The following is a 27181-nucleotide window of genomic DNA, read 5'->3' on the forward strand; positions in this document are numbered from 1 at the left end:
TCTCAAAGTCCTGAGGTCAATGGATTGGAAAAAAATCATAAAGCAATGGAAGGAGTGTCTTTGTATTTATTTTTTTACAATCGTTATTTTTTTGCGTTATAGTGTAAGATTGGTATCTGCTATAGTGTATTTTTGCATTTATTTATTGGTGAGGTCTCCCTTGTAAATTTATTCTATATCTCAAATAAATGCCCTGGTTAAAAATAGTTTGATATCTGTCCCAAGTTACAAGACAAAATGGAATCTTTGAATAGCTTCACTTTGGAATAATGCTTTCTTCGATAATGTTTTGATGTCCATTTCCTGACTAATCGAGAATATTAACGCTGTAGCTTACGTGCACGCTACATGTAGCTAAATGCCATTTTTCTACATTCAAATGTATTTACTGAGATTAATATCACACACAATGCCGAGCCTAAGTTTGTTCTAAGGAATTTCCACAATGCCCCACTGTTCTGGACAGACAGGGGCGAGGGTTATGGGCGTGTCTGTTGGCATGTGCCCGCCCCTCGACATAACCACTCCCAGAAAACTCTGATTGACACTATTTTGCAGATCTGTTATGTTTGCGTGTGTGCTTGAGATGCCCTAAGTCATCCTAGCATACGCTTAGTGCAAGCGGTATGTGTACGGTGCAGAACATGTTCTTCCTACATACATCAATGAAACACCGTTAGTGTTGCAGTGCCGTTGCATTTTATTGAGATTGTCAGATATCGGGAGGGATTTTCTTTTATTGTCTCTCAGTCCTCATATACACCATTCGGTGGGATTTGTTACTACCGAGGGCATCCAGACCAGTGGCCAAAGGGGATTTTGGTCTGGTCCATCTTTTTGTGTCTAGCTATTTCTTTTATACTGTGTACAATTTGTATACTAAAACATGGCAAGCGACTCTCCGGCTCGAAGTCTGGATGAAATAGACCTCTCTGCACTGAGGGTAAGTTGAGACGAGAAGCCGACAAAATTGTCCGTGATTTTTTCCCCCCAGACTCCCTGTGAGGAGAAAGAAAATGGGGCTGATGTGTGAATGCTGTGCACCTGACCAAGCTTGTGCAACCCACTCCGACTCAGATGCACGCGCTAGAGGAACTGATGGCAAAAATCGTAGCATAAAGGCTAAATATATCGATTCACATGTTAATAATAAAAATGGAATACAGCACAATTATCCAGAAAAAAGTATTATTTTGTGCATATTTTTTGCTTTCTAAGCTTTGAATTTATTGTAAGAAGCCATGTAAGAATACAAACTCTAGAAACGAAAGGAATGTTTATGTGTGTGAAATTTATGTTCCTTTGTAACTAACATTAAACATCAGTCAGTAGAAACTGTAGCTGTGTAATTGTATTGTAAGTGTTGGTTACCTGCGGGGCACGTTTAAGTTATTTTTTAACTGCTGAATTGAATTTAATCCGATGCCGTCAGATAAAGCTACAGTTTTTAATCCGTAAACCTCACTTCCCAACCCTGATTACGAGAAGCTTATAATGGTTTTGTTCGGTGTTCTCCCAATGTAAGGAGGGAATTGTGTGATGTTGCTGTCCATGCATCAGCGCAGTACGTCCAATGCGCTGGCAAGCAAAGCCGAATTTCTAGCTACATTTGTTGTCATACTCAGGCAGTAGTAGTTATTTATTTATTTTATACTAATTCCATCACATATACTTTCAAACGAATGAGCTCTAATAGATATTTTCCGAATTAAATATTTTTTGTATTACTAACCGATTGTTAAGACTCAAACTTTAATATTTATTTTATTTTGTTTATCCTCGGTCTACGTTTATGTGTTCTTTTTTAATTGAAATGTGAAATGTTCACTTTGTACTGTTCACACGTTTACACATACTATGGATTTGTGTAACCCCTCTGCTTCTCCACTGCACCGATGCCCTTACTGTACCAATCTGTTATGAAGTGCGGTTCTTTTGTTTGCACAGTGTGAAAAGACTGCTCCGTAATGCACTAGCTGTGCAATTCACTGTCAAGTCTTTGATGGGATTCTGATATGCACCTAGATGCAGTGCTCAGTCCTGGCAGCAATGAGTGATGATTACTGCATGGCAGCTCTATGACAACTTATTGGTCTTATTCAGAACAGACGTTATGCAGCATTAGACCTATCACCTCTCATTGATGTGGGTGGATTGTGATGTGATGACAATTAAAAAGTTGAATGGTTGATGCGTGTAATAGAAAAGCACACAAGATTTATGAACAAGATTTGGTTGAGGGCTGAATTTTCATTCCATCAAATAAAATAAAATACTTCAGCTTAAAAGGTGCAAGGTTTTCTGATTTGCTGTAAAGCAAGAGTGTTTTTCTTCATTTTCTTTGAATGAATGTCACTTGTAAGGAGTGTTTCTTTAGGCAATGAGAATTACAGTGCTTTGCAGCCCAACAGGAACCTGTAACAATTTTACAGACAATTTAAAGGACGGCTTCAAGTATTTTGTAGACGTTTGTGTGGGATTGCAGAGGCAATTTTACAGTTTTAAGAGGTACAGACATTTTCATTATAAATATATAATTAGGTTTCTTTGCATGTGTATGTCTCAGTACAGGAAAAGTTAGAAAATATTAATGAGCAGTCTCCAGCTGCTTAGATAGTGTTGTTTTCAGTGTAGGGGAACTGTATGTGATTGGGTTTTGGGGGCTGTGCATGGTTTCTTTGATTATGAGGGACAGGTGTATTCACGCTACGGTAAACTGCTACAGTCAGGAAGAGCTAGGTTACCCCGTGGCAGTTTAGATTGTTACCCGACGGCCTGTGATAGGAAGCACGTCTGTAACCCCCTTGAGCTGTGTGGCCCTCTCTAAACTAATTAGGCCTACCTCTTAGCTGTGCAATTTTCCTGAATAGGTTAAGGTGATGTGAATGAGTCAGTGAAGATAATTTGGCTAGATGACAAAACCAAGGACGGTAAAATTACCACTTGATAACCTTGCATTATATTATTATTATTTTTTGCTATCTATTGTGCCTGTTGTCTTGGTATTTTCTTTGAAGTGGAAACGGATGTTAAAGAACACTGTGTGTCCTCCCAGGTCCCTAAACCTTCACTGAAATGCACTGTGGCAGATGCCTGTGATGTTATGAATCAGTGCTTGAGACATACTCGTCCAGGGAAAGTAGGTGTGCAGCATGTCCTTGTCCCAGCACGCGCTTTATCCTTGGGTGTTTTACACTCAGTCACTCAGTTTACACTCATTGAGTGGAATACTTATGTTGACATCCAAAAACGGATCCTAAGTGGCATGTGCACTTGCAGAAAAAGGGGTCCTTATTGAGGAACCCTTTTCTAGTTGTTTATGGACCCCTCTATGGTAGGTGGGAAAAGTGTGAAAGCTCCCAGTTTGAACCATTTTGTCTGATAGAGAACCCTTGAGCTAGATAGAGTTCCTCTATGGAGACACAGAGGAGCTTTTTGGAGCCCTTTCTTCTGAGAGTGTACTGAAGAACTGAGATGTTCCCTGGCCTTGCTCTGTTTTGCTTACGTCACCGAGTCAGCACAGATGCTGGAATGACTCAAGAAATTAGCGTTCCTTTCTGGATGGAGCACCAGATAAACCTCAAAGCGATCTTTTCATCAATCGATAAGCAGGGATTATTTGCATGCATTATTTTCTTCACACTTTGGGCAGCTGTTTGTGTCCTTATGTGCATTTGTTATCAGGGCGTTTTGCGGAAATATAGACTGTGTTGTTTTTGCCATCATAGACACATGGAATGTAGACAGTATTGTTTTTGGCGTCATGGACACGTGGCCAAGCAGTAGCGCTGCACACGGCGTCATCAACCAGGCCGGAGATGTAGATGCCAGTGGTGCCACAGGACAGCTTCTTGTCCACACTCTGAAATGGTTCCTCCCACTAACCCTACTTCAGTGACCAGAAAGTCAAGATGTAGGATGATTTGTGATGCTGATCTGGGTTTGGTGGGGATGGAGATGGTGATTTTGACCTATGGTCACTCTGAGGCATGGTAACCAAAGTAGGCTTCCAGCCTTTTTGTGGGAAATCTCAACTTCCTAATTGGTCTATTTAAATGCGCTATTAAGCATGTATCTTAATCAGAGCTTTCATGTTGCTTTGTTGTTCTTTTTCATGTTCTATTTCCTATGAATTTCTGTCATGAATAATACATCCCGCTTGGGGCTTTATGTAGGCTGGTTCACATTTCCTGCATAAACATTGCCTCATGTTGGGCGAGTATTTGTGTATATTTTAATGTTTTTTTTGCAGGTTCGACCGTGTGTATGTCTGCCTGTGTTTCTGTCTATGTAAAGGTGTGTGTGTGTGTGCGTGCGTGCCTGTGTGTGTGTGTGCATTAGGTCAACCTATTTTCCCCATGTTCCCAGTATCCTAAAACGCACATGGGGAAAATAGGTCACCCAGAAACGGAGCGCGTGCAGTACTTGTGCAGGGTAGGGGGGCACGGTGGCCCAGCACACTCCCTACCCACAGCATAGATGCGTCATTTACGGGACACTCTCTGTCTGGTGCCGGCCCCCGGGGGAGGCTGGGGCTCTGTCTGTCTGAGCTGGGATGTGCGTTTTAATATTCTACCGTTCTACGATTCCGACACTGAACTGTATAATAATCAAACCTTGTTACACGTACACCTTCCAAAACAAAGCACTGGATGAAACCCATTCTGTTTCAGTGTAGAAATGACCTGAATTCACACTCTCAGGCTGGGTAATTAATAATACCAATTAATTATCTATTATGTGCAGGGTACTTGGGCTGTGCTTCATGAATATTGATGAGGCAGAATTAAGAAAAAGTAAGATTTTTAGCTCCCAGTAAATGACTGACCTCATGGCTGAATACTCAGATAATCTGTATGTTCACTCTGGCTCACATTTTCACACATGATAGCTGGGGTTTCGAGGACACGATTTAGTGTTTCTGCAGTAAAGACATTACATTACAGGCATTTAGCAGACACTCTTGTCAAGAGCGACTTGACATTGCATTTTTTTTTACATTATCAAGGGTACAATACCAGTGCCCTACCAGGGAATCGAACCTGTGAACCTTTGGTTACAAGACCAGTTCCCTACCCATTATACTGCACTGCCACTAAAGCTTACAATGTCTCTCTCCTATGAGTCTGTGCAGACTTTGAATTTATGTCAAATTTGTGATTTGTGAATGTAACACTGACATTACTCTGGCTGTTGCCTATCTAGCTGACCCTCTGAATGAAGTTTTGGCCACCCCAGAATGAAGACAGACATGCTTGCATACACTCCCATTAGGTGACCCTAGCTTCAGGAAGATGTGCCCACAAACATACTGTAGGCTAGTCAAACTGATATCACCCCGATGAAATGGATATTTACAGCATTAAGCTGCTCATATTGGAGTGGCATCGACCACAGCGCTGAGTTTAACGGTGTTCTGTTGTTTGGCGTACGGATATTCACGTCACGATGAGAGCAGAGCGAGGGATCGATCTTGGCCTGTTGCAGGGAGGTTGACTTCTCAAACAAGCGACTCCATCCTCAGAAGTCCTAGAGGCTCGACATGTTTGCTCGGCATGTCTCCGACAGGCTACCCACGGTTGCGAAGCGCCGGTCTTCTGGTTTTGGCGACCTTCGCCAGCTCTGCCAGGTGCCAGGCCTGAGCTGGCCGGAGACTGTAGGCACGGTCGCGAGAAAGAAAAAACTGAATCCTCAAATCGATAAGACGTGCACTGTTAACTCAACTATGAAGTCGCTTCTTATCACAGATGCGAGATGCAGATTTTCAGGGGTAGCAAATACAAGCTCAAGAGCAGCGTGTCCAATTGTTTAGTCAATTATCAGCTTGGTTGAAGAAGTGGTCTTGCGTAGACCCCTAGTTATGTAACTGGGAAATTTAATGCAAATGGAAAGTCGCCCTGTGTGGAAAGGACAGTTGTAGTTGCACTGACTGGGTCCCTCTGTTTATCCATTTTTTAGAATACAGCTTGGATAAAACAGGTCAGACAGCGATGAAGAGAGTGAGCGTTTTGGATCGTAGCGCATCTTTATGGTGCCAGTGCACACTAAATGCTGGAGTTCACCTACATACTGTGTGCATAAATGAATGGGCCTATAATGTGTGTGTATGTGTGAAATTGTATGGATAAACTATAAGCTGTAGCTCTGTGTGTGTGTGTGTGTGTGTGTATTTGTGTCTGTCTGTGTGTCTCTGTGTGTGTGTGTCCTTCCACTAATAGGTATTCTGCATCTGTGATAGTGTGCTTGTGTCCAATGGTTATTTTCCTGCATGAATCTGCATGTGTAAGTGTGAGTATGCATCAGTGTGTTAGTGCATGTGTGTGTAGGCCTCTATGTTAACCTGCGTTTAGCCCACGTCAGAGCAGTCCCATGTGCGTGTTTGTGTGGGAGAGGGGTCTGGCACTCTGATTGGCACGAGCCCCGCCCAGGCTCTCTCCTCACCGATAACGAGAGATCGGCCATTAGCATCCCCGCCGCTCCCGTCTCCCATTCGTCATCGTCCCGTCCAGGCGCCGGTGACAGCCTTTCAGCCGCGCGCGCCGGGGCCGAACCCGCGAGACGCGACAGCCCGTCGCTCTGTTGGGGCCCGAGCCTCGCCCCGGCCGCCCCCTCCCCACCCCCTATTCAGCCCATCGAGTGCGTGACACCGCCCCCCAACCCCCATCCCGTGTTTGCCAGGTATCTCCCACCCGCTTTCACAGCAGGCTAGCCGAGCGCCCGGCGCCCCCGCGCTAACGGCTAACGCGCAGAAGGTCCGCACTGCGCCCAGGAGGACGTCGCGGCAACAGCGCCGCCCGCCGCCGTCAGCCGAGGGACGTGCCGTTTCCCTCGGCCTCCGTGGGTTATCCACGCCCCCGCTCGTTCGCTCTCCTCGGTCGGATGGTCAGTCTCTCCCTTGGCCGTGCCCTTGCACGGATTCGGGCTCGTCTGACGTTTAAGTGAGCGTGTAGTGCGTGTGGTTTGAAGCCCTGCTATGAGGCTCACTCTTTTATTTATTTACTTATTTATTTCTTCTTTAACAAGACCTTCTTCACTGAAAAACTATGAATAACCGCCAAGTTCTGTTCTTTTTTATAAGTGCAAGAAATGTGCGAAATCCATGAAAAAGGAAAAAAAAAAAAAAAATTTTGTCACCATGATTCTCATTTGCTTGCCCCAGTGTGACTGAATGAAGATGTTTTCACAGCGACTCCATATTCGTAGAGACGGATCTGGAATTTCATTCAGTGCTCCGAGCTGAACGCAAAGCAAAAACAGAAATCGTGAGCCATGAAAATTCTAGATCTTGGGAGCCATGGAAAGAAACCTGCAAGGAATGAAGAGACGCGTAAGTGCAGACTTCTAAAGACGTACAGGTTGGCCCCTGAGGGCCCCATTTGGGCCTGCAGCCATTTTCAGTTGTCAACTGAAAAACTGCCTTTGCAGCTTCAGTTATGGCACTTTCCTAATTTCAGGCAGGTGTAATACAGGCAGAGCAAACTATGGCGTTACAGAGGCAGGCAGGGCAGTGTTTGTTGGGCCAATGCTCTTGTTGGGTGAAGGGAGGGAGGGGGAGAACAAGAGGCAGGTTCTGCTTGTGTGACCTTCTGGGGTGTGGTCAGGGCCAACTGTTTATCAGGATCCTGATCGGTTGGCAGTAACAACAGGTCTGTTTGTCATCGATGTCATTAAAAAAACAAATCACCAGTTACCAGCTGTCTTTTATTACTGGTCTGAATCTGTGATATTTTGTCAAATTAAATCAACTGAAGCACAACTCATTTTAAGGTAATGCCAGCCAGGCTCTGTTTTTTTATATACCCTAATGAGAAATAATTAATATGAATGAACTGCTTTATTGTTATTGAAATTATTAAATGTGAAGTGCACTTGGGCACTGACATTAAACAACACCATTAGGTGCCCGGAGCATAAAGGGGGGACCTGCTGATTGTGAATCAGCATTCATTCATTACGCTTGTTAATTGTGATGAACAGTCGGGAGAAGGTTCCGGAGAGCCATCGGTTTACCCGTGGCTGAGCGGAGGTCGGGCAGCGAAGCGGGCCGCACGCACGCCGTGCTCTCCGTGCAGCTTCACGGAGGAAAGGACGTTCTGTCACGGGCTTAAACCAATTTTGACCCATTTCCTGCTCCCGGGGGCTGTGTCTGGCTAAGGCGGAGAAGGTGGACCATTCAGAAAGGACTGAATTTACCCCCGGTACTCTCCTCTCTCTCTACCCCCCCCTTCCTCCCATTTGCCTGGGGCTGACAATGACTGACCCACTTCCTGTGCGGTTGAGATTTTTTTGTAGTCCATTGCCTTATTAGATGAATGGAGAAGGATAGCTGCATAAAGCGTGGGTTTAGTTGTCCTTAAAGACTGTTCTGGAGCACGTCTGCCTAAATGACACAGTGATAAGTGTAAGTCCAGCCCCGTGCTGTAAAAGACACTCCGGCAGCAGCCATTTTGCTTTTACAACACTTGAGATTACAGGGACCGATGTAGTGAAAAAATATTGTGCCCCTGCAGAGGATTGTGGGTATTGGGTACCTGTCCTCAAGGCTACATATTTTCAGAACAGAATGGTTCCTACCGAACAATATGTTCTTCTGGCCTGTTTATCTTCAGATATCTCACCTGACACAATTTCACAATGATATTTATGATATTACATTTGATAACTGTGGTGATATCTTGTATGAAAGTGAATCTGCATACTTTCATTGTGATATGGTATGTGTATGAGGTGAGTGTACTTTATTTAAAGACTTCATTGCTAATATGTGCACCAGACGGTTGTGCTATACCTGCAGTAAACTGCAGTGGTTGTATCCTCTTCTCTGTTTGTAGTGTGTATCCTCTTCTCTGTTTGTAGTGTGTATCCTCTTCTCTGTTTGTAGTGTGTATCCTCTTCTCTGTTTGTCTGACGGTAATATTTTTCTGTGGATAACGTAGAGGATTATATTCATTCTCTTTTATTTTTTATTTTCCGGTGTGACCTTGGGTGATAAAGTATTGTCATTTTTTGTAAAACCCTGGAGTCACATGATGGATAAAGCTATAAGTCTTTCTTTATTTTTGAGATTATTGCATCAAAGAGGGAGGTATATCTCGGTGTCCCGGCAGGGAACACTGTTTGTCATTTTATCTGTCACCCCTGTATGTGTGTGTATGTGTGTGTGTGTGTGTGTGTGTGTGCGTGTGTGTGTCTCTGTGTGTGTATGTGTGTGTGTGTGTGTGTGCGTGTGTGCGTCTCTGTGTGTGTGTATGTGTGTGTGAGTGCGTGTCTACACTCAGTAATGGAGAGAGTGTCTGTGAAAGAAGGCAACGCGGAATGAGGAAAATCTGAGTTTCAGAAATAACTGCTCTGGGCAAAGGTGGCACTCATCCATCAACCGTTAAAAGGAAACGCGTAGGCTAATTCAAGTACTTCTGCCTACTTCTGTCTTTGTCCGCGTCGCTTTGCGTCATATTTAATGCAGTGCTTTTCCAGCGTATCCTAACCTTTGTCTGTGTGTTGACGGGAAGAATGCACAAGACCCATATCATGGTATATGCGGTACACTTGAAGTAAAGAGTGAGGAGTGAGTGAAGTGGGTCGCGTGTTCACCTGCGCAGTGACTCTGAGCTCCTGGCTCTTGCCAGGGGAGACATACGGTAACCGTGCGCTCGCTCCACGGAAACAGCTGCGGCTCTAATCAGGCCTGGCTTTGATTTATTTACGGAGCCTCTTTCTGGAGCGGGATCAGGCTCCCCCCCCCCCCCCCCTTAGAAATATTCCGTTACCCGTCACCAACTTTAACCGTTTCTGCCGTCGCTTTGATACGGAGGGAGCTTTCCTAATTCGTGCGCCTTTAGCGTGTGTTATTTTACATCGCGGCGTGCGAGGGTCGGTTGCTTCGCACGGTACAAAATGAACCCAGAAAAACCCCCACCGCCCCGCTCCCCTAGGCCACTCCTAATTAACCCCGGCTGTTCCAAATCGCTGGCAGCGTTTGGGGGGGGGGGGAAATCCCCTTTTATTGGGGAATTTTGTAAGTTTCTAGATTAGTAGAGGAATCTTGGCATGCGTGAAATGTACTGAGTGACATATTTTTCACTGGAGATTCATCTGATAAATAAGGGAAAATTAAGCACTCTTAGAATTGAAAATGTTCTCAGTTAAATTCCAAAAAAATCAATTTCTGCCGCCGACACAGATACGGCGTATATTCTGATACATATTTCTGCCAGATCCTTCCTCCGCAGCATATTTTACTACCGTAATAAAAATAATTGGTTACTGCTTTCGCAGTCGAGGCACTGTGGAGAATCTGCTGCAGGTACGGAAGAGCGCCGATGATGTTCGCAAGGAGTTTGGGGTCGCATTTATCCGAATTATTTTCCATCACTGGGAACCCGTTGTAATTACATGTCAGAAATGGAATGCTCTGTGTAGCCAGTGCCATTTTAATTGCACTGACTTTAGCTGCTCCTGTTAGGTCTGCAGCCCCTGAGGTTAGGCAGTTACCAGGGAAGGCGCAGCTGAGTACTGACTGCACAGGTCTCATTGGGTTTATTGGGGAGGGTTGTGATGAGGGACAGGTCCCACCTGATACCTCATCTGATGTCTTGCCGGGATGTTCCCCTTCTATCTGTCTAATGGGAGCGAGTCGCCATCAGCTGAGGCAGCCGAAAACACGACAAATTCCAAATCTGTCCAACCTGAACTGTGGCATGTGCCTGCACTATGATAAATCAGCATAGTGCATGCACATCTGTCTGCATGCGTGCATGTGTTTGAGAGCTCGCAGCTTACCTTTAGGAAATGGAGCCAGGCCACCCTGTTTGTAATTCTGAAAGGAGCTCCAAAAAAATAATAGAAGGGCTCTGTACACCAGTCATTCTGAGATGGTTTGTTCAGGAAGGGCCACCATTTAACATAATGTACCCCACCTGCCAAACACATAAGGTCCTGTCCTGTCCGGCTGCTAGTGATTAGGGTGCCACCATGGTCCTTCTGTGGTTGGCACACACCTTGAAATCATACGCAGGACTGAAGCTCATTATCAGCAGGCAGATAAAAGTAATGATGTCACTTCCCTGTGAGGAGATGGAAGGTGGTTTTGATACATGGGATTAGGGTGGTTTAATGCATGGGTTGCTAAGTCGACTCTGGACGGTTGTTGGAAATTAGACTCCGTCTCTGGCTTGCTGTAGCCCGCGCAGTCATAGGAATTCATGTCCGTGCGGTCAAGTCCAAAGGAAACCTGCATAATGTATCACGCGTTGTGCATTTATGCAGTCCTGTCGGTCTGGGATTCTGTCTGCATAAGACTGAAACCCAGACTGTCAGTACCCTTCTGTGCAAAATGAATAAGCCCCATCAGACCCAATGTCCATACGCACATGCACACTCACACACACACACACACACACACACACACAAAACCATCTCTATAAAATCCATTCTTCATTCCAGCCCATAAAGAATGAATGAGTATAGTGATATTTTTATCCCTGAGCCTTTGGGTCATTATTGGAAGTAGGGCATCGCCAATGCCATTACGCTTCCTGTAATCCCGGCCCCTCCATGCCAGCTGAGCTCTGTGATTACTGACCTCCCCCCCCGCCCCATCCAGCGCTGCTGTAATGTTGGGGGACCTGGCCAGTGACTTCCCCCACAAGCAGGGAAACGTCGGGCTGACATCGGTGTTGGAAGAATGGTTCAGTTTCTGAGATTGTCTGGGCGCTGTAGTCTTTATCGGCGGGATACCATTTTCTTTGTTTGGAGAAGCTCTTTCTTAGGGATCAGTTTATGTCAGCCTTTCATATTGGATCTTCAATCAAAGACACTGCTGGAGTAGGAGAGCGGTGGCTGGAATGTCAGCGAATGCAAATATTATTCAACGAGGGCCAATGGCGGGTTCCACCGGGCCTTCATCTTGTTTGACCAGCTGATTCTGCAGAATTTAGCGGGAAAAGCCAATCACCAAGCGGTTGTAACCGGGTAGAGTATGAAATGGAAGCGTGTAGATCGTTGGATATTTCAGCCAGGACACAGCTCCATTTTAAATACCGCTTCCCGTGCTGACGGCTCAGAAAACCGCGATTCCCATCAGCCGCCACAGGTTTCGCGAGGCCCAGGCATTGCGGCAAACTGAAAGCAGCCGGCGAAGGTCGGCGTGGCAGGTCTCGGCTTCCGTGGCATTCGCTGTAGCCAAGGCGCCGAGTCACCGCCGCGCGTTCCTGAGGCCCGCGCCCTCCATTAGCCCCGCGCGTGGTCGCGCCGCGCAGCCTGACAGCTAGAGCTGGGGCCTCGCGTCAGTGAGCAGCGCGCAGAGGACACGCACCGCTCGCTCCCTTACAGCGGCACGTTCCGTTAACACGGGGGCCCGCTGCGGAGAACACGGCTCCTCTGACAGCCCCGACAGTCACGACAAGGGAGAGGCCTGGCATGGCCGGGAGAGAGAGGGAGAGACGGGCGGAGAGAGGGAAAGACTGAGAGAAGAACGGAGATGTATTTACGCATGCGCGTATGTACGTATACAGACATGCAGCATACATGCATATGCGTATTCACGCAAATACTGTGTAGAAAGTAAAAGAAGAAATGAAGAGGTGGAGTATGTATATAAGATAGACAGAGATGCGAGCACTTTGAAAAACATACTCCAACAACCTAGCGTTCGCATGTCTGTTCTGTGCGGAGAGCTGGTCTTTTGGAAGCATCCCCGCCCTCACGACCGCTTAGTCACACCTGATGTCACCGGCGGTCCCCGGCTCTCCGCCGACAGGCCACAATGGCGTCAGGCCACGCCTCGCCTCTGTCTGACCCGGGTTTCAGCGTTTACACTGAGGGAGCACAAGATGCCGCAGCTGGTTTTAAAGCCCAGCTTAGGGCAAGCAGCACCTTCCTCCTCATTTACCACCAGTTGAGACAGCCGTCTAAACTGTTTTTACCTTCATTGAGTTTCCTGACTGTGCGATTGAATTTTGTGGTTCAATTCAAATTAGAGTGGGAAGAATTTGTGACACCTCTGTGTGTTTTTTGCCAGGCTCCAATACCGTTTAACAGAAGTCAGCCTTTCGCTGGCGTTAATGTTTATGCTAGCCTGCTGAAAGATGAACGGCCTTTTTGTTTTTTTTAATATAACAATTCAGCCTGTGCCTCTTGTGAATCCTGGGACACGGTCCAGGAGAATGGGGTTGTGTTTTATGAGGGCCTGTTTGACAATAGGAGCAAAGGGAAAGTGACTCTGCTCCTTGGAGATGTTCGTTTGGCAGTTACTGTTGGAATGCTGCAGCAGGAAGCAGGAACTTCAATCATTTGTCACCTTGCATTCTGCGTTTTGGTATGGAATGCTACTCAGGTCCCTGTTCTGAAACGGAATTCTGTAATGCTAAATGGTTACTTCAAAAATAGAATCTTTTCTGCCGTGCCTTTATTGCATTAGCGTACATTGACAAATCACATGATTGTTACTCATTCCACCATTCTCATTCACATAAATGCAGGCTCTGGGTTATCTTGTAGATAGTGTAAGATATCTTGGTTTCTACCATGAAGGATTTGAATTTGTTACTTTTTAGCAGATTGCTACCAGTCTGATGCTAACAGGTGATATTGTCATGGTTATGAGCTTCAAAAATGTATCTGGGGACTGGGGCAACAGGGAAGTCAGTCAAGTACACTCACTTTCTACAAACAGTTTCAACATACATCAATATTCAGTAAAAAGTTTTAATCACTTGGATGCTTTGGAGCAACCGTCTGATTGGGTGCCGTCAAAGCAGATATGAGGAGAAAAGGACTTGGGAGAATAGTACTTGGACTGCTTGGATTCATGGAGTCATGAAAGGGTCTGTTACGACTCACCCATTGCGGAATTCGGAGATGGCGTGCTTTCTCATCACCGGGGGAAATTTCACTGCTGAACTGGTTCCCTGCTATTCAATGTGCAAATCTTGTTAAGCTGTAATGTAATGTAAGGAGCTACATACTAAATCTAAATCTTTCATAATTCTTTTGGCCATTGCCATTGTTGTGGAGCTAAACCCGCTGTGCTGTGCTGAATCAAAAAATGGTCTGGCACATGTTAAACGCCAGGGGGCCATTTTCTTTTGTTTTAGAAAATAAAAATATGTTGTGTTTCTGTTGGGTCGGCAGGTCTGTAGACCTCGAGCACAAGAACAGAGAAACTGCCTGCATGTGAGCTCCTGTCTCTGGAGCATACAGGGAGATAAGCGTGTGTATGGCTGCGCAGTCTTTCAGCGGGATTCTGGGATTTCCCATTTAGCTGCAGATACCCAACGCAAGTGTTTAAAAAAACGGAAATCCCAGTGGCACTTAAGCTGCACTCTCACTTACTTTCAAAATTCCTGCACTTTGCATTGCTCAGAGTTTGAAACATCGACCCAGGCCCCTTTTTGAATGTCATTGGAAATGTGCTGTTGCTCTTAGTTTGATTAAGCCAGTCTGATCAGTAGTGACTTGTAGTTTGGTTCAATTTTGTTTGAATTGGTTAGTACTATTTCTCTGCTTTTGCAGAATATCACGGAGGGTCTTCTGCAAATAATTTGAAATGCAAAAAACTGTGGTGATATTTTTCTGAATTTCACTTTGTTTGAATATGTTTTAAGAAGGAGCTTCTCCACCCTAGCTCCCCAGTGGTGGTGCTTCTCCCTGTTCCTCTATGAACCACTCAGTAGCATTTTGACGAAAACATTCTCAAATAGTATATTTCCTGCAGTTATAAATGAGTAATTAATATAAAACTAATGATTACTTGATGTTTTGGGTTTGAACAGGTTGCTGACAAATTTCCTGGAGTTCCACTTTTAATTGAGTTCACAAAATGCTGTTTATAAAATGCACATTGGAATACATACAAATAATACATGAATGTTTTGTTTTGTTTTTCCCAGTGTGTTTTGTCTGGTGTGGCATGGGCGTTTCTAAACAACTTTCGGGCTGAATTATGGTGACAATAACTGCTGTTGTTCGTTGCATTGTCACGGTCTACTGTTTAAGCTTCCATGGAAGATTTTTGGACCCGTATGCTGCTGTTACTAAATTCCATGTGAAGTGTGAGTCATGAGCTCTTTAGAAATGTTATTCCAGTGAACTACAGATAAGATCCAGCTTGTATGGTGACGGGTGAAGGGGTTGGCTTTCATCCATTGCATGCCTGTACCTCTCTGAACGCTGATGAATCTCCTTCAGTAGGGGGTTTTGATTAGGTTACATTGGAGCACTGCGTTCCCCACTAAACTCAGTCATGGTCTGTTCTGTAGCCCCTTTGTAGGGATCTAGTTAATGGCACACCTGAATGCAGTTTTTGCTGTGACTCATTTTTTATGTAGGCGGTCAGAACGAAAATAGCCGACTACCGATTTGGCTAACTCCGCTGCACAGAAACAGCTGCCTATCTTAATGTCACTGGATGTCAATGGAAGCCTGAGAAGTGTTGAGCTACAAAAAGTCATTTCAGCATATTGCAAAACCTTCAGAATGGCAGTTCTGCTCATAACAGCAGCAACTCAGTTCAGTTTGGCCTATTCGGTAGGCAGAAGAGGACTATCAGGCAAGGCACTTGACATATTTTGGTGAATACACTGTGTGGAAAAAGTGGAGAAGTAGTGCCTCAGAACTGCATCTATAACTGTAAAGCAGTGTGAATGGGTAGGCAACATAATAGATATAATGTGGTACCAACAGAACGGTGTATCTAATGATAGTCTGGCAGTGGTATGACTTTGTAATGTAAGGTATTAGCTGTGATGAGTTAGTGCAAACTCAAAGAGAGGACCGGTCGATTTGGAAGCACTCCCAGGATCTGTTTACAGTGAGCATAATCAAATCTTGTTTTGCATGACATTGCTACCAAGGATAAGTTTAACATGCCGGGGGATTATCGGTGGAGCAAGGAACAGTTTGAACATCCATGTTGAGCCCCTGCTCTCTCCCACTTACTGCCACGGCATCACATGAACTGCACGAAATTTCTGTACAGTACGTGCTCTTATTACACATAATTTCCCTGTCTGTTTCATGTGTGCACTGTGTGCTTACTGAGTTTCATTTGGGGGAAGTTTGACCTGTTTTTCTGCTCTGTTGCCAGCGGTGTGTTTTTGCGATTCTCTGTTCTCATACCGTTTTTTTTAATTTTTTTTTTTTTACCTTTGTCCCTTTCTCTCAGGACCCTGCTGGGATCTTTGAGCTGGTGGAGCTAGTGGGTAACGGGACATACGGACAGGTGTACAAGGTAAGTTGTCGCCTCTCCACCGTCATTGTCCTTCGAGACCTCAGAGCGCATTGGCTGAAAGCTCTCAGTTTTTTTTGTTGTTTTTTTAAAACTTATGCTTAGCTTTGCTTTGGGTTTTAATGGCGTCCTTCCAAGGGGCTCTCACTGGCCGTGTTCCTGGCCGCTCGGATCCGGGCCCCTACCGCCACTTTCAAAGTCAGCCATTCTTTCGGAAATGAGCCGGGGGGGGTGGGTCCTGGGCTTCAAAGCTTTCGAAACATCCTGGGGTTTCTCACCACCTGCCACTGCCCCTGCCCCCCTTCCCCCCCCCCCCCAAAAAAAATGAAAAACTCTCCCATGCCCTAGCGCCACTGAAAAAGTTTACTATGGGCAAAGTTGCCTTTCAAAGGCAAAAAGGTTTTTTTATCGAGTTGATATGCGAAGGGGTTCTGACAGTAGGCATCAGCCAGGCCGCTTTAAACTGGTCCCACCCAAGGGGCTTCGCTCCTCTTTGTTGTTCAAAAGAAGTTGTTCACCTCACATCTGCTAGCCTGTCCTCCTCATGGGGGCCCCGCTTCAAAATTCTCGTGTTGCAGTCCTAAGACGTCTTCAATATATTGACTTCCGCATCCCACGCTCCCAAGTTTCCCCTAATAGCTGTACAGTTTTTAATGCATGCCGTTACCTTAGCATTTGTCCGGGAAATTATCGTCAGATTACTCCCATGAATAATAATGTTTAAAAAAAATAAATAAAAAAAATAGCTTTAATAATTGTTCTTTGCCTCTCGAAAATTAAGTCACGATCCGTTAATGCTTAATAGAGACCTTTGTCTTTTTTTTTTGCTTCGGTATGATTAGAATCTGCCCATTATGAGGAGGCAGCCAGACGCAATTAAAAAACGTGGTGGAATCCAGGGTCCAGTTTGCGGAGGCAGAGGGAGCGTTCAGCCGGGGTGAATTGACGCGTGCTTTAACGTGAGGAAGAGAGTCGATCGGGTTTTTTTTTGGCCCGTTTATGTAGCAGAGGCTCCAGAAGTCGCAAAGCAGCTTTTGTTGCATTCCTGCGGGATCCAGGCAGCCTTCAATTTCATTTTGTTCAGACAAAAAGGGGAGGGGGGGGAGGGGGGGGGGTGACGGTGGGGCCGGCCTGCCAACCTGCCGGAGGAGCTGTTAGATAGGGCTGAAAATGAACTCTTTAGTGTGAATAATGTGATAAGGGAACCTCAGATGTCTTGTCCCTCTGTCTCAAAGCTTGTTGCGGTGGGAGGGGTCAGATAGAGCACTTTCGGTTATTCTAGTTCCTGCTCTGCCACCCCGCAATCCCCCACCACACCCCCTCCGCTCGCTATCTCACTTTTCTCATTAAGTCCCTTTGTCTCTGTTCTCTCTTTGTAGATACTGTAGCCACCAGCGGTGTCGCTGGCAGAACAGGGTGACTGGAACATATTTTTCAGTCTACATTAAACCGATACAGGGAATTGTGTGGCTCTTGATCGTTTCCCTGAAAGTGTGTCGGCAGAAGCATAGTGCGTCTGGTGGTCCTGCGGCCCTGCTTGTGAAGTTATGAGGGAGTCCAGGACCAGTTAGTGCTAGGGCTCTCAAACTCTGTCCAGGGGCACTTCTGGTGTATTCTGTGATTTATTGATCAATTAAGGTTGTTGAAAATGTATTTTAAGTTTTTTTGTTATTTCATATTAAAACAATGCAAGATTATAAATCATCCCTCATTAGACATTAAAAGCATCTAATCAAGAGCAATTAATACAGTAGATTAATTGGACCAAGGTTGGACCAAGGTTGAAAATCCCTGTTCCGTGACTAAATGCTCCGCTTCCCTGTCGGTGTTGTTGTTCAGCTGGGGCTATCCAGCCAGCGTTTAATGAGCCCGTGTTGTTATGGCAGGGTTGCCTTACGTCAGCGAGTGCTCTAGAGACGTACAGACATAAGGAGGACGCAGCGCTGAGCTACCGAGCGAGCAGTCGCACCGCTTCACCTCAGCCTGCAGCTGCCGCCGTGTCCCAGGGTGCCCTTGCCACTGACGGGGCCCGCAGTGCGGTGCGCGCCTTTTAAGAAATTTATAATCTCCCGATCCCGCGCGATGTATCCCAGGACGCTGTTAACGGAACGAGGCGCTAACCGGTTCTGTAATTATTCATGACAGCGGGGACGTGGCCCGGCTCCGAGCTGGATTGTTCGGGCGGGGCGTTCCGAATGATTAAGGGAAAGGGGACGTCCTCGGGTTGTTTACTGCCGGCCGCGGCGCGGCGGGCGAAGAACGAGGAACGGCGCCGGGCTAAGAAACTAACAGCGGGAACGGCGGGTGCTTCCGGTCTGGTGTCGGGCCAGTCGGATGGTTCACTGAGGCCGTCCCACCTCTCTGAAGGCAGCTGCCAATAAGATTTGCTGTTCATGGGAAAAGGGCCAGGGGAAACGACAGGGTTTGGCGAAGCAGCCCCGATAGCCGCAGACCGTGTGCGCGGCAGCCCGGTGGTATGGCTTCGACTGCGCTCACTTTGTGTCTGTGTCAAGGGCCTGTCCTTTCTTCTGCTACTGCTGGGGTTCAAATGGTCCACAGAGCGCCAAGTGCATGCGGAAGGACCCAGGGAAGTGGCCTGAAGTAGAGCGCTGGTTAGCACCAGCTTGACTGTGATGTTAGACACGTGGTTTTGTAGCACCAGCTCTAGTGGACGTGTGGAATGGTTAAAAGATGGGTTCAAAATGTCAAAAGATATCGGGCTTTAATTTGGCCTTCAGTGTCCACTCTGAACATGTTCCATATGCTCCTTGAAAATCCCAGTCCCCAAATTTAAAATATTCAAATCGGGGACTTGAACAAAAAAGTTTGATAGAGTGTGCATTTAAGTGCTAATGGTGATTGTCTTGAAATGCTTCATATCTATGCTTTAGGCTATATAAAGTATACACTTCAAAGCTGATCCCAGATCAGAATCTATATTCTATGCAATAGACTTGAATTAGGGAGAATGGCAAGGCGGCAAGAATCTGAGAGTCAGAGAAAGAGAGAGACAGAGATGTAGATGGGAGAATGAGAAGGGGAGGCCTTCATCTCTCTTGTCCAAGCAACAATGTCACAGCCAATGAAATTAGACCAGGAGAATGAAAAAGAAACTAATATAGTTAATTTGACTCAAATAAAAGTGAAACTTTAGTGGGACTGCAGGCTTGTTTCTGCAGTGTCTTTGTTGTAATCATTGAACATAAATATCTTAATTGGAGTTTGTTTTTATGCATTTAGAAATTAACCTTTGGGAGGTTAGATGTCAGCTACTGTACTATGTGTACTCTCTTAAGTTCAAATAGTATGTATAATATGAGGCTGGTATGAGGTACACTCAACCATATAATCTTTCTGAGTGCTATGTTCTGATAGAACCACCCTCAAGGTGGTTTTTGATCACTGAATACAACCCCTTGGACTGAGACACATTGCTCCTTAAATCATTCACCTAATAAAACGTCTTCCTTTGTGATAACTCTGCTGGTTATTAAACAAGGTCATGCTCTGTTTTTTCTTGTTACTAATGTTATTACAGTTCCCTCTCCCTCAAGGGATTCAGAATAGGAGAGGGACGTGGTTTCCGTAGAAACAGCTCAGTGACGATATTGTGGTTGACAAAAGAGCGGTGTGGTTTTGAAGTTATTTTAGATGACATTGACCTATTTTCGCGCTGTGTCACTGAGCAAATGCACTTCACATTCTGTGCGCTGAGGGATAAATTGAGCCGCATAAATGTGGACTTAATTCTGACATGTCATTGCACCCAATTTCTTTTGTTGTTTAGTGTTGCACAAATTCTGTAGTAATGTCCTTTGGACCTCATCAGATGTTTCCACCCATTTCACTTAGATTAATTCATCAGAAATGTCGTTTTTCATTTAAATACTTTCGCAAACATACAGCAGTTGAGAAAATCCTCTCTGGATGATGGTTTAATTGTACTGACTGCCAGTATTTCCCCAGAAAGGAACTACACCAGTCAGTTGTAAAAACAATGTTGTTCAAGTCAAGGGATTATCTCGCATGTGAATTACAGCTAATAAAACTCACATAAAGTAGAACAGACTCCCAGAAGTGATTTTACAGTTTTTTTTTCTGTCTTGGCAGAGCTGCCGCCATGTCCGTGTGAGAGATAGCATCCACAGAACATAGCCGCGAGTTTGCAAGAATGTTTGCAAGAATCGCAGCATCGCATTAGAGCCGAAATCTTTTGAGAAAGGCATGTGTTCGCTCGAACCGTCACTGTTGTGCATGGGGACGATCCCGACCATTATCACCATTCTGGTGTTTCCTCGAACGCAGAGAGCAATACCATTTGGCTCGAGACGTTCATCGTGTCAAAGTGATAAAAAGACATTGAGATAACTCATCAGCATTTTAGACGAACTTAAAACCAGAATCAGAACTGTCTGAAGTTCTCAAGTCAGGCCCCAGATCTTGTTCATCCCTCACATCAGAAAAAATGAAAGCTGTTATTAAAGGACTTGATGTGGTTTACAAACAAAGATGGGCTATGTTGCATATGTAGTGGCCATGTATGTCTGATGTACTTACATTGCATTACATTACATTTATTTAGCAGACGCTTTTATCCAAAGTGATGTACAAAAGTGCATATCATGGTCATTGGACCCTGGTACTTGGTCCCTAAGCAGAATGATCAAATTTAAGTTGCCGTGGGTGATAGACTGAGAGGCTCCTGGATGTACTGCTCATGCACTTCAAAATAATACACAGTCACCCCCAATCCCAAAGGCTTTGGAGGGGGTCAATTCTATGTTCCCTTGGCTCCAAGTTCCTTCAATGCAATTTAACCAGTTTAGAGCCCTGTGTTCCCTCAGCCCCATGTTCCCTCAGCTCCGTGTTCCCTCAAAGGACTTCCCCACCAATTCTTTTTCTGCCTTATTTTAGTGTGTGCGTGTTCGTGTTACTGTGTGTACACATTTTTTCTTATTGTGACAACCCTAATGCACACACACACACACACACAATGAGTATAAAGACATCAAATGTTAATACTGAGTGTGTATTTCTGCACAGAGGGCAAAAGGGTAATAGACCAGAGCGCAGACAGTACAAGGCACTTCAAAGCTTACAGTTATAAATACTACAGGCACTGGAGGTTACTTGATTTGGAAGCAGTGGAAGGGGCAAAGGGGTATGAAATATGAATGAGGCTGTAGAGAAGAGAAAGTTTTGTGTATTCCCAAATTCGTGCGAGTCTTTCTAAAGAGGGCAAAGGGAAAAAGAACCCCAACACAGACAAAACAGGGAACTTCAAAGCTTACAATGTGTAAATACTATTGGTTCAATTGTATGATTCTGAAGGTGTGAAAGGGTTATAGATTCATTTATATTGTTGTACGTGTGTGTGTCAAGTAGCTAGGTAGCTGCTAGCTAGATGGTTATCTAGTTGCTTTGTCGGCAAATAATATGGATTAAATGCGCTGTAGCAAAAATAACAATTAATTTAATAATAATGTTTGGCTGTGCAGTATTGCTAACTTTCTTGCTTTTTAAGCTTTCTTATGGCATATCGCACCAGCTAACGCTAACTCTACCACTAATGCATCAAAATACTACATTTTCCAATAAGGGAAAGCTATGTTCATTGTTTATGTTCATTGTGATGATGTTGTGTTTTCTACGTATGAATGAGACATGATGCGCTGCACTCCCGGGAGGGGCTTTGGATGGGAGAGCTGAGGGGACGAGTTTGTGATGGCAGAATGTTTTTTTCAAAAACTAGCTATCTCTTGCTTGTTTCTCCAAACGTATATACTGTACCTTTAAATGACAAAATATTTGTTTAAAGGCACCTGAAGCTCTGCTACTGTTCTGGGTAATGGGCAGTAGGGGAATTACAGTCTTTACCAAAATGGTGTATCTGAAAACCAGAGGTGTTTGTCTTGTTTGTTTGGGATTTTTTTATATTTCGTTTTGTATGAATTTTGTTTGAAGATATGTATGGCTGTAGCTCACACGTGTGTCAAATTAGAGGTTAAGATCATCCCCCACCCACTCTTGATTATTCCTTTATTTAGACTGAATGCAGAGCACCTGCTGCATTGTAATAACTACTCACTAACTTTGATGCGCAGTACAGCATGTCCCACATGTGAGGTAGCCACCTAGGTTCTGCTTCACCTTGTGGCAACTGGGGGGAAGATAAAGCCCAAACACGTCCTGGGCTATAACAACAGGCGAATACACAAACACACCCATACACGCACAAGTAACTTGGGTCTCCCCTAGCCCCGCCCGTCAGAAAATCCACCCGCGTAACTTGTCCCTGCTTTGTTTATTTATTTATTTATTTATTTATTTAGTTATGCATATAGTTTGTTGACATGGAGTTACCCTGCAATCAAGGTGTTTTTCCTGATTCAGGTCCTATGCACTTTGGGGCGAGAGGCAGGTTAGACTTTTTTTTTTATATCGCCTTGAAGATTTCATGAAAATTCTTAAAATAGAAAAACATTGTTCAACATTAATTATTGAACATTTTTTCCTCTCTCCCTCTGAATATTTGATGCAGCCTCCTGTGTTGAAGGCCTCTTTTTAAAAAGTTATGCATTTATACAGGGAGTGTCCACTGGAATGTGACAGACCAAGGCCTTGTGGGCCCCGCTGTCTCAAAATGGCCACCACAAGAGGCTTTTGCAACACATTTTATTTTGCCGTTGTATTTTACCTGCTTGATAGCATTTACACATGATGGTTCTAGTTGGCTAAATGTTGTCTGAGCAAGCCCAGTGCGGTATGATTTTGTATTTTGGATTACTAGCCTGAGAAGTTAGCTAACATTTGCCTAGTACCTTGCTAAAAAAAGACTGGGAAAAAACTTGGAGGCCTACCTAATAATTTGGAATCTAATTAAAACTCCAGCTCCTGTTCACACATGACCCCATCATGGCAAAATTCTAGAATGAATGCGTATGTCTGCATGTGTGAAAAGGGTTTCTGGAGCAGATTTAAAAAGGACCACTTGGGCTTGTCGATTGAAACCTCTTGCTACGTCTCTTGTTTTATAAATTCAGGATCTTGGTGGGGTTAGGGGCCAGTTTTTGGTTAGCCTGGTTCCACTGGCCTCGGTGCCATACAGCTCTTTCTTCTTCCGTTCCCATAAAAGAATGTCGTTGTGGAGTATTTCATTTAAGAAATGAAAAATCTGGTAGAATTGTTTGAGTCTTCCTAGTGTGAATGCAGTTATGCTTTAAGGGTGTTTGTGTTCACAGTTTGAATTCATTTGTGCCTACACATTTGTGTGTGTGTGTGTGTGTTTGTGTGCCCGCTAGTGTGTATCTTCACGGCCCTGCCGACACTGGTTAAACAAAGCAGATAATGTGAAAAGACTACACAACAAATCATCCCTGTTTGCCCTGCCGCTAAAGCAATTAAATAGTTCCCTTGCTTCCCGTCTCCATCTCCCCTTAAATTTACTGGCCTTTTGTTTGCTAAATCACTGAAACGTATACGTGGCTGAAGTAACATAAAGAAAATGCCACGCCAAAGATTTCTCGGGGGCTTGAGGTGGAGCAATTGTCCGCAGGCCTACTGACAGGCTTTTTCAACAGATGGTTTCTACACAACAGTGCTTTTGAGCTGAGAGGCAGTAATGCGCTATAGCATGCACTGTATTCAAGTTCTTTTGGCCAGGCAAATCGCCTGCAGTGACACCAAAGCAGAGGGAAGCCTTACAAAGAAAGCCAGTCCCATACTTGGTTTGCTAAATGGTGCCAAGTACATAGACACCTGAATTTATTTTTTGGTTTTAATAACATTTACATGACAGCCCGCTGGGTCCCAGCCCCAAACTGTAAATATTTAGGAGAAGAGTTTAACGGCAGGCAAGCTGACGTACAAATCGGTGACAACACCGCAGAGGAACAAGGGTTTCGGCTGTGCTCGTGCATTGGCAAAATGTGGCTCCTCAGATTCTTCCTGGAATGGAACTTGTGGACTTTAATTTTTCTTAATTTGTGTCATGAGAAATCATTAGCATCAGAGTGGACAGAGTGTTGCATTCAGTCCGCAGCATAATCCATTTTTCACATTAGCTTGCTTACGTTTCCTCAGGGTTTCGGTATCTAGCACTAAAGGGATATCAGGCTGTTCTTAGATCTGTGCGTCACCATTACAGTCATCGTTAATTGTGAATGTCAAATTCAACCTCAAATTCAGTTTGAAGTTTTCTGACACGAGCCAATAATTACTTGAAAACAAGCCCAAAGGACATGCTTAGTTGGACGTACAGTGCACATGGCCCCGTGTAAGCTGATTTATAAATGATCAAAATGTCAAATCAAACTTTTGACCTTTTGAGTTTTTATTTAATCTCTATTGAGAAATTGAAACGATTATAACAGATTCTAGCAGCAGGAATCGGTACCAACATCTTGACATCTCTGAGATGTACATGGCAAAATCTTGATGATGGGTCTGTCAGGGTAACTTGCCGGTTCCAAAACTGTGGGTCAGGACTCGTGGATTGTGGTAGGGGTTGAGATGGCTTCTGAGATACAAGTAACTATCGTCACTTTCCAATGACATTCACACTGGTCCAATTAAATGGTGCATAGTCTACGGTCAGTTGTTATCAGGTCATATCTAAAAAGCATTGCAGTCCTATATTTGATCATGTGTTAGACTGTATTTTAATAAGGAGTCAGTCACTGAAACCGTTGCTTGATAAATGGGCCAGCTTGGGTACCACTAGTCTAACCTGTGCCTTTCGTAGAGTAGGTTTTAGGTTTATTAAGGCTGCTGTGTCCTCAGTTGAGCCCAAGCGGAGGCATTTGGGAGGAAAAAAAAGTAGAACGTTCTGGAAAGTCGCCCATCCTCCACTCCTTTCTCGCGTCGGCCGTGTTGCACTTTTTTAGCAGATAAACGGCTGTCTGCTCGAAGGCACAGCTTTTCGTGGGGAAAATGGCTTTCCCCCCCTGCTGTGGTCTCTCAGTCGAGCTGCTGAGACAAAGATGACTTGCTGCCTCCATTTCAATGACGCCGAATACATTTGTGGGAGAAAGTATCTGTTCTGCAGTATTAGCGCTCCCTCTCTTATAACAGCCCAGGGCTATGCTGGTTACTGCAGCCACCACGTCCGCCCCTGGATAAATACACCTGTGTTTTATGCATCTGTGACTGGCTTGCGCCTGCTGTTTCAGAGTTGTAATGTCAAGTCATGCGAACAGTTTATGAAGCATCATCATCAGTAGTACCTTTTTTCCTGCATATTTATTGTAAAACGTTTCAGGGCTTTTCACGGTTGCATTTCACATCTCACTGGAAAGGTCAACCACCAAAAGCGCAATGTTTTTGAAGTGTAACCTTGGTATGTGTTAGGTTACCTCAGAAACTTTCAAAGCAGATTTACGTGCTAATCCAGAAAGTATGCTGGGTCATTTGCATGCTCGTTTTGCACCACACCCAGTTCATGTAAGCCTTTAAGCACCCTAAATGCCTCTAGTGATGTTTTTTTCCCACGGAGCTACAAGCATCCCCTTGCTACCGGGCAGTTCCCTTCCCTCATGGGAACCAAAGCTTAGATCATAGTGTTTTGCCACAATGATCAATCCACCGTGCTGTAGTAATCTCATTAACACACGTTTCAGGAACAGATCATAAACAAAGTGGAGATTAAGGCTTCTTACCGTGAACTTGTAAGAGGAACTGTATGTGTGTGCGTGTGCATGTGCGTGTGTGTGTATATATATATATATATGTTTTTTAAACACTTTTATAGGCTTGCTAATACTGAATGTTGTAGGATGAATTTTTTTGAACTTTGTGTTTTTGTAACCTTTTATCATTTTTACTATATTAATTTCATTTTACTAATTTGTGAATTAATTCAATTTTTGTTATGTGAAGTAAGATTTTGATGAACTCTTGTTCTGATTATGTAATTATCGTTCATCGACCCATTTTTCATTCATTCATTTTATTATTATTTCTTAATGCTTGTTTCTGTCTTCTTTCCTGCCCTGCTGTGCATTATTTTTATTCTGTCTTGTGTCTTGTGTGTGTGTGTGTGTGTGTGTGTGTCAAATCTATATGTCTCAAACCCCTGGAAGGGTAAGATCTATTTACAGAAGCATTTTCACCTGGCAAGGAATCATGTACCACAGAAATGGAGGGGCTGGCCTGTTGTCTGCCCTTTGGTGGGTAACACTTGTGTAGCGTGACCAAGTGTGTCTGGTTTTGTTGAACACCTCTGCCATAGTGTCCATCTTCTTGTAGGGGAAAACAATTTTGTTTTCTTTAACACTGCTCTGTACTCTTATCAGGGCAAAAATATCCAAATTCGACTAAGGGAAGGACATGATTACTAGCTTATTTATGGCAAAAATGGATATTGTGTACGCATACGTTGAGGTTTTCCTGTTTAAGGTCATTAAACATCCAGCTGGTTTGAATTAATGACATGCATTTACATACTTTCATCAGTCTGTACCGGTATGTTGACATAAAAGTGATTTTGTCAGGTTTGTGTTGTGTTAGTAAATAGGTATATATAACTTGGAGTTTACATGTTTATTTTATGTACTTATTTAAGCAGCCACATGGAACACATTCGCGTCACTGATTGTAACATGAATGACACAAACACAAAGATGAATGACACACAAGTTGACATGGTCGCCATGGTGATTGAACTATGAGCTGAAGGGACTGGAGGACACAAGGCTGCTCGCTTCGGGTCCTTTTCCAGCCCCGAATTCCCTCCTCGCGGCGCGGCGTTTCCATGGTTTTTGGCCGTGGCGCCCCGTCTGAACGATTCCGCGGGATGGAGTCCATTCGTTCTCCCCTAGCGGAGCGGGCTTCACGAAGCTTTGTCCTGGAGCAGGGCAGAGGTGCCTCCGGGCTGGAATGTGCACTAAATCAGTATTTTTTTAATGGACTGCACAGGCTCGATTTATTCACTTTGAAGGGCCATAAAGCACCCAGCCC

The 27181-nt window shown here is 44.5% G+C and overlaps 1 protein-coding gene across 7 annotated transcripts in view; it reads left to right on the forward strand.

Annotated features, from left to right (window-relative positions):
* The first annotated feature begins 552 nt into the window (after nt 1–552).
* LOC135256706 (TRAF2 and NCK-interacting protein kinase-like) overlaps nt 553–27181 on the forward strand; it is a 113065-nt gene continuing 86436 nt past the window's right edge. For 4 of the 7 annotated variants that reach the window (XM_064338745.1, XM_064338746.1, XM_064338747.1 and 1 more), the window contains exons 1-2: nt 554–943; nt 16163–16228. In XM_064338745.1, coding sequence (XP_064194815.1) covers nt 887–943; nt 16163–16228 — 123 coding nt within the window. In that variant the 5' untranslated portion in view covers nt 554–886. Of the gene's footprint in view, nt 944–16162; nt 16229–27181 lie in introns of all 7 variants that reach the window. The other 3 variants (XM_064338742.1, XM_064338743.1, XM_064338744.1) reach the window with 1 other exon arrangement.

This window comes from Anguilla rostrata, chromosome 6 (genome assembly GCF_018555375.3).
Source record: "Anguilla rostrata isolate EN2019 chromosome 6, ASM1855537v3, whole genome shotgun sequence".
NCBI lineage: Eukaryota > Metazoa > Chordata > Actinopteri > Anguilliformes > Anguillidae > Anguilla > Anguilla rostrata.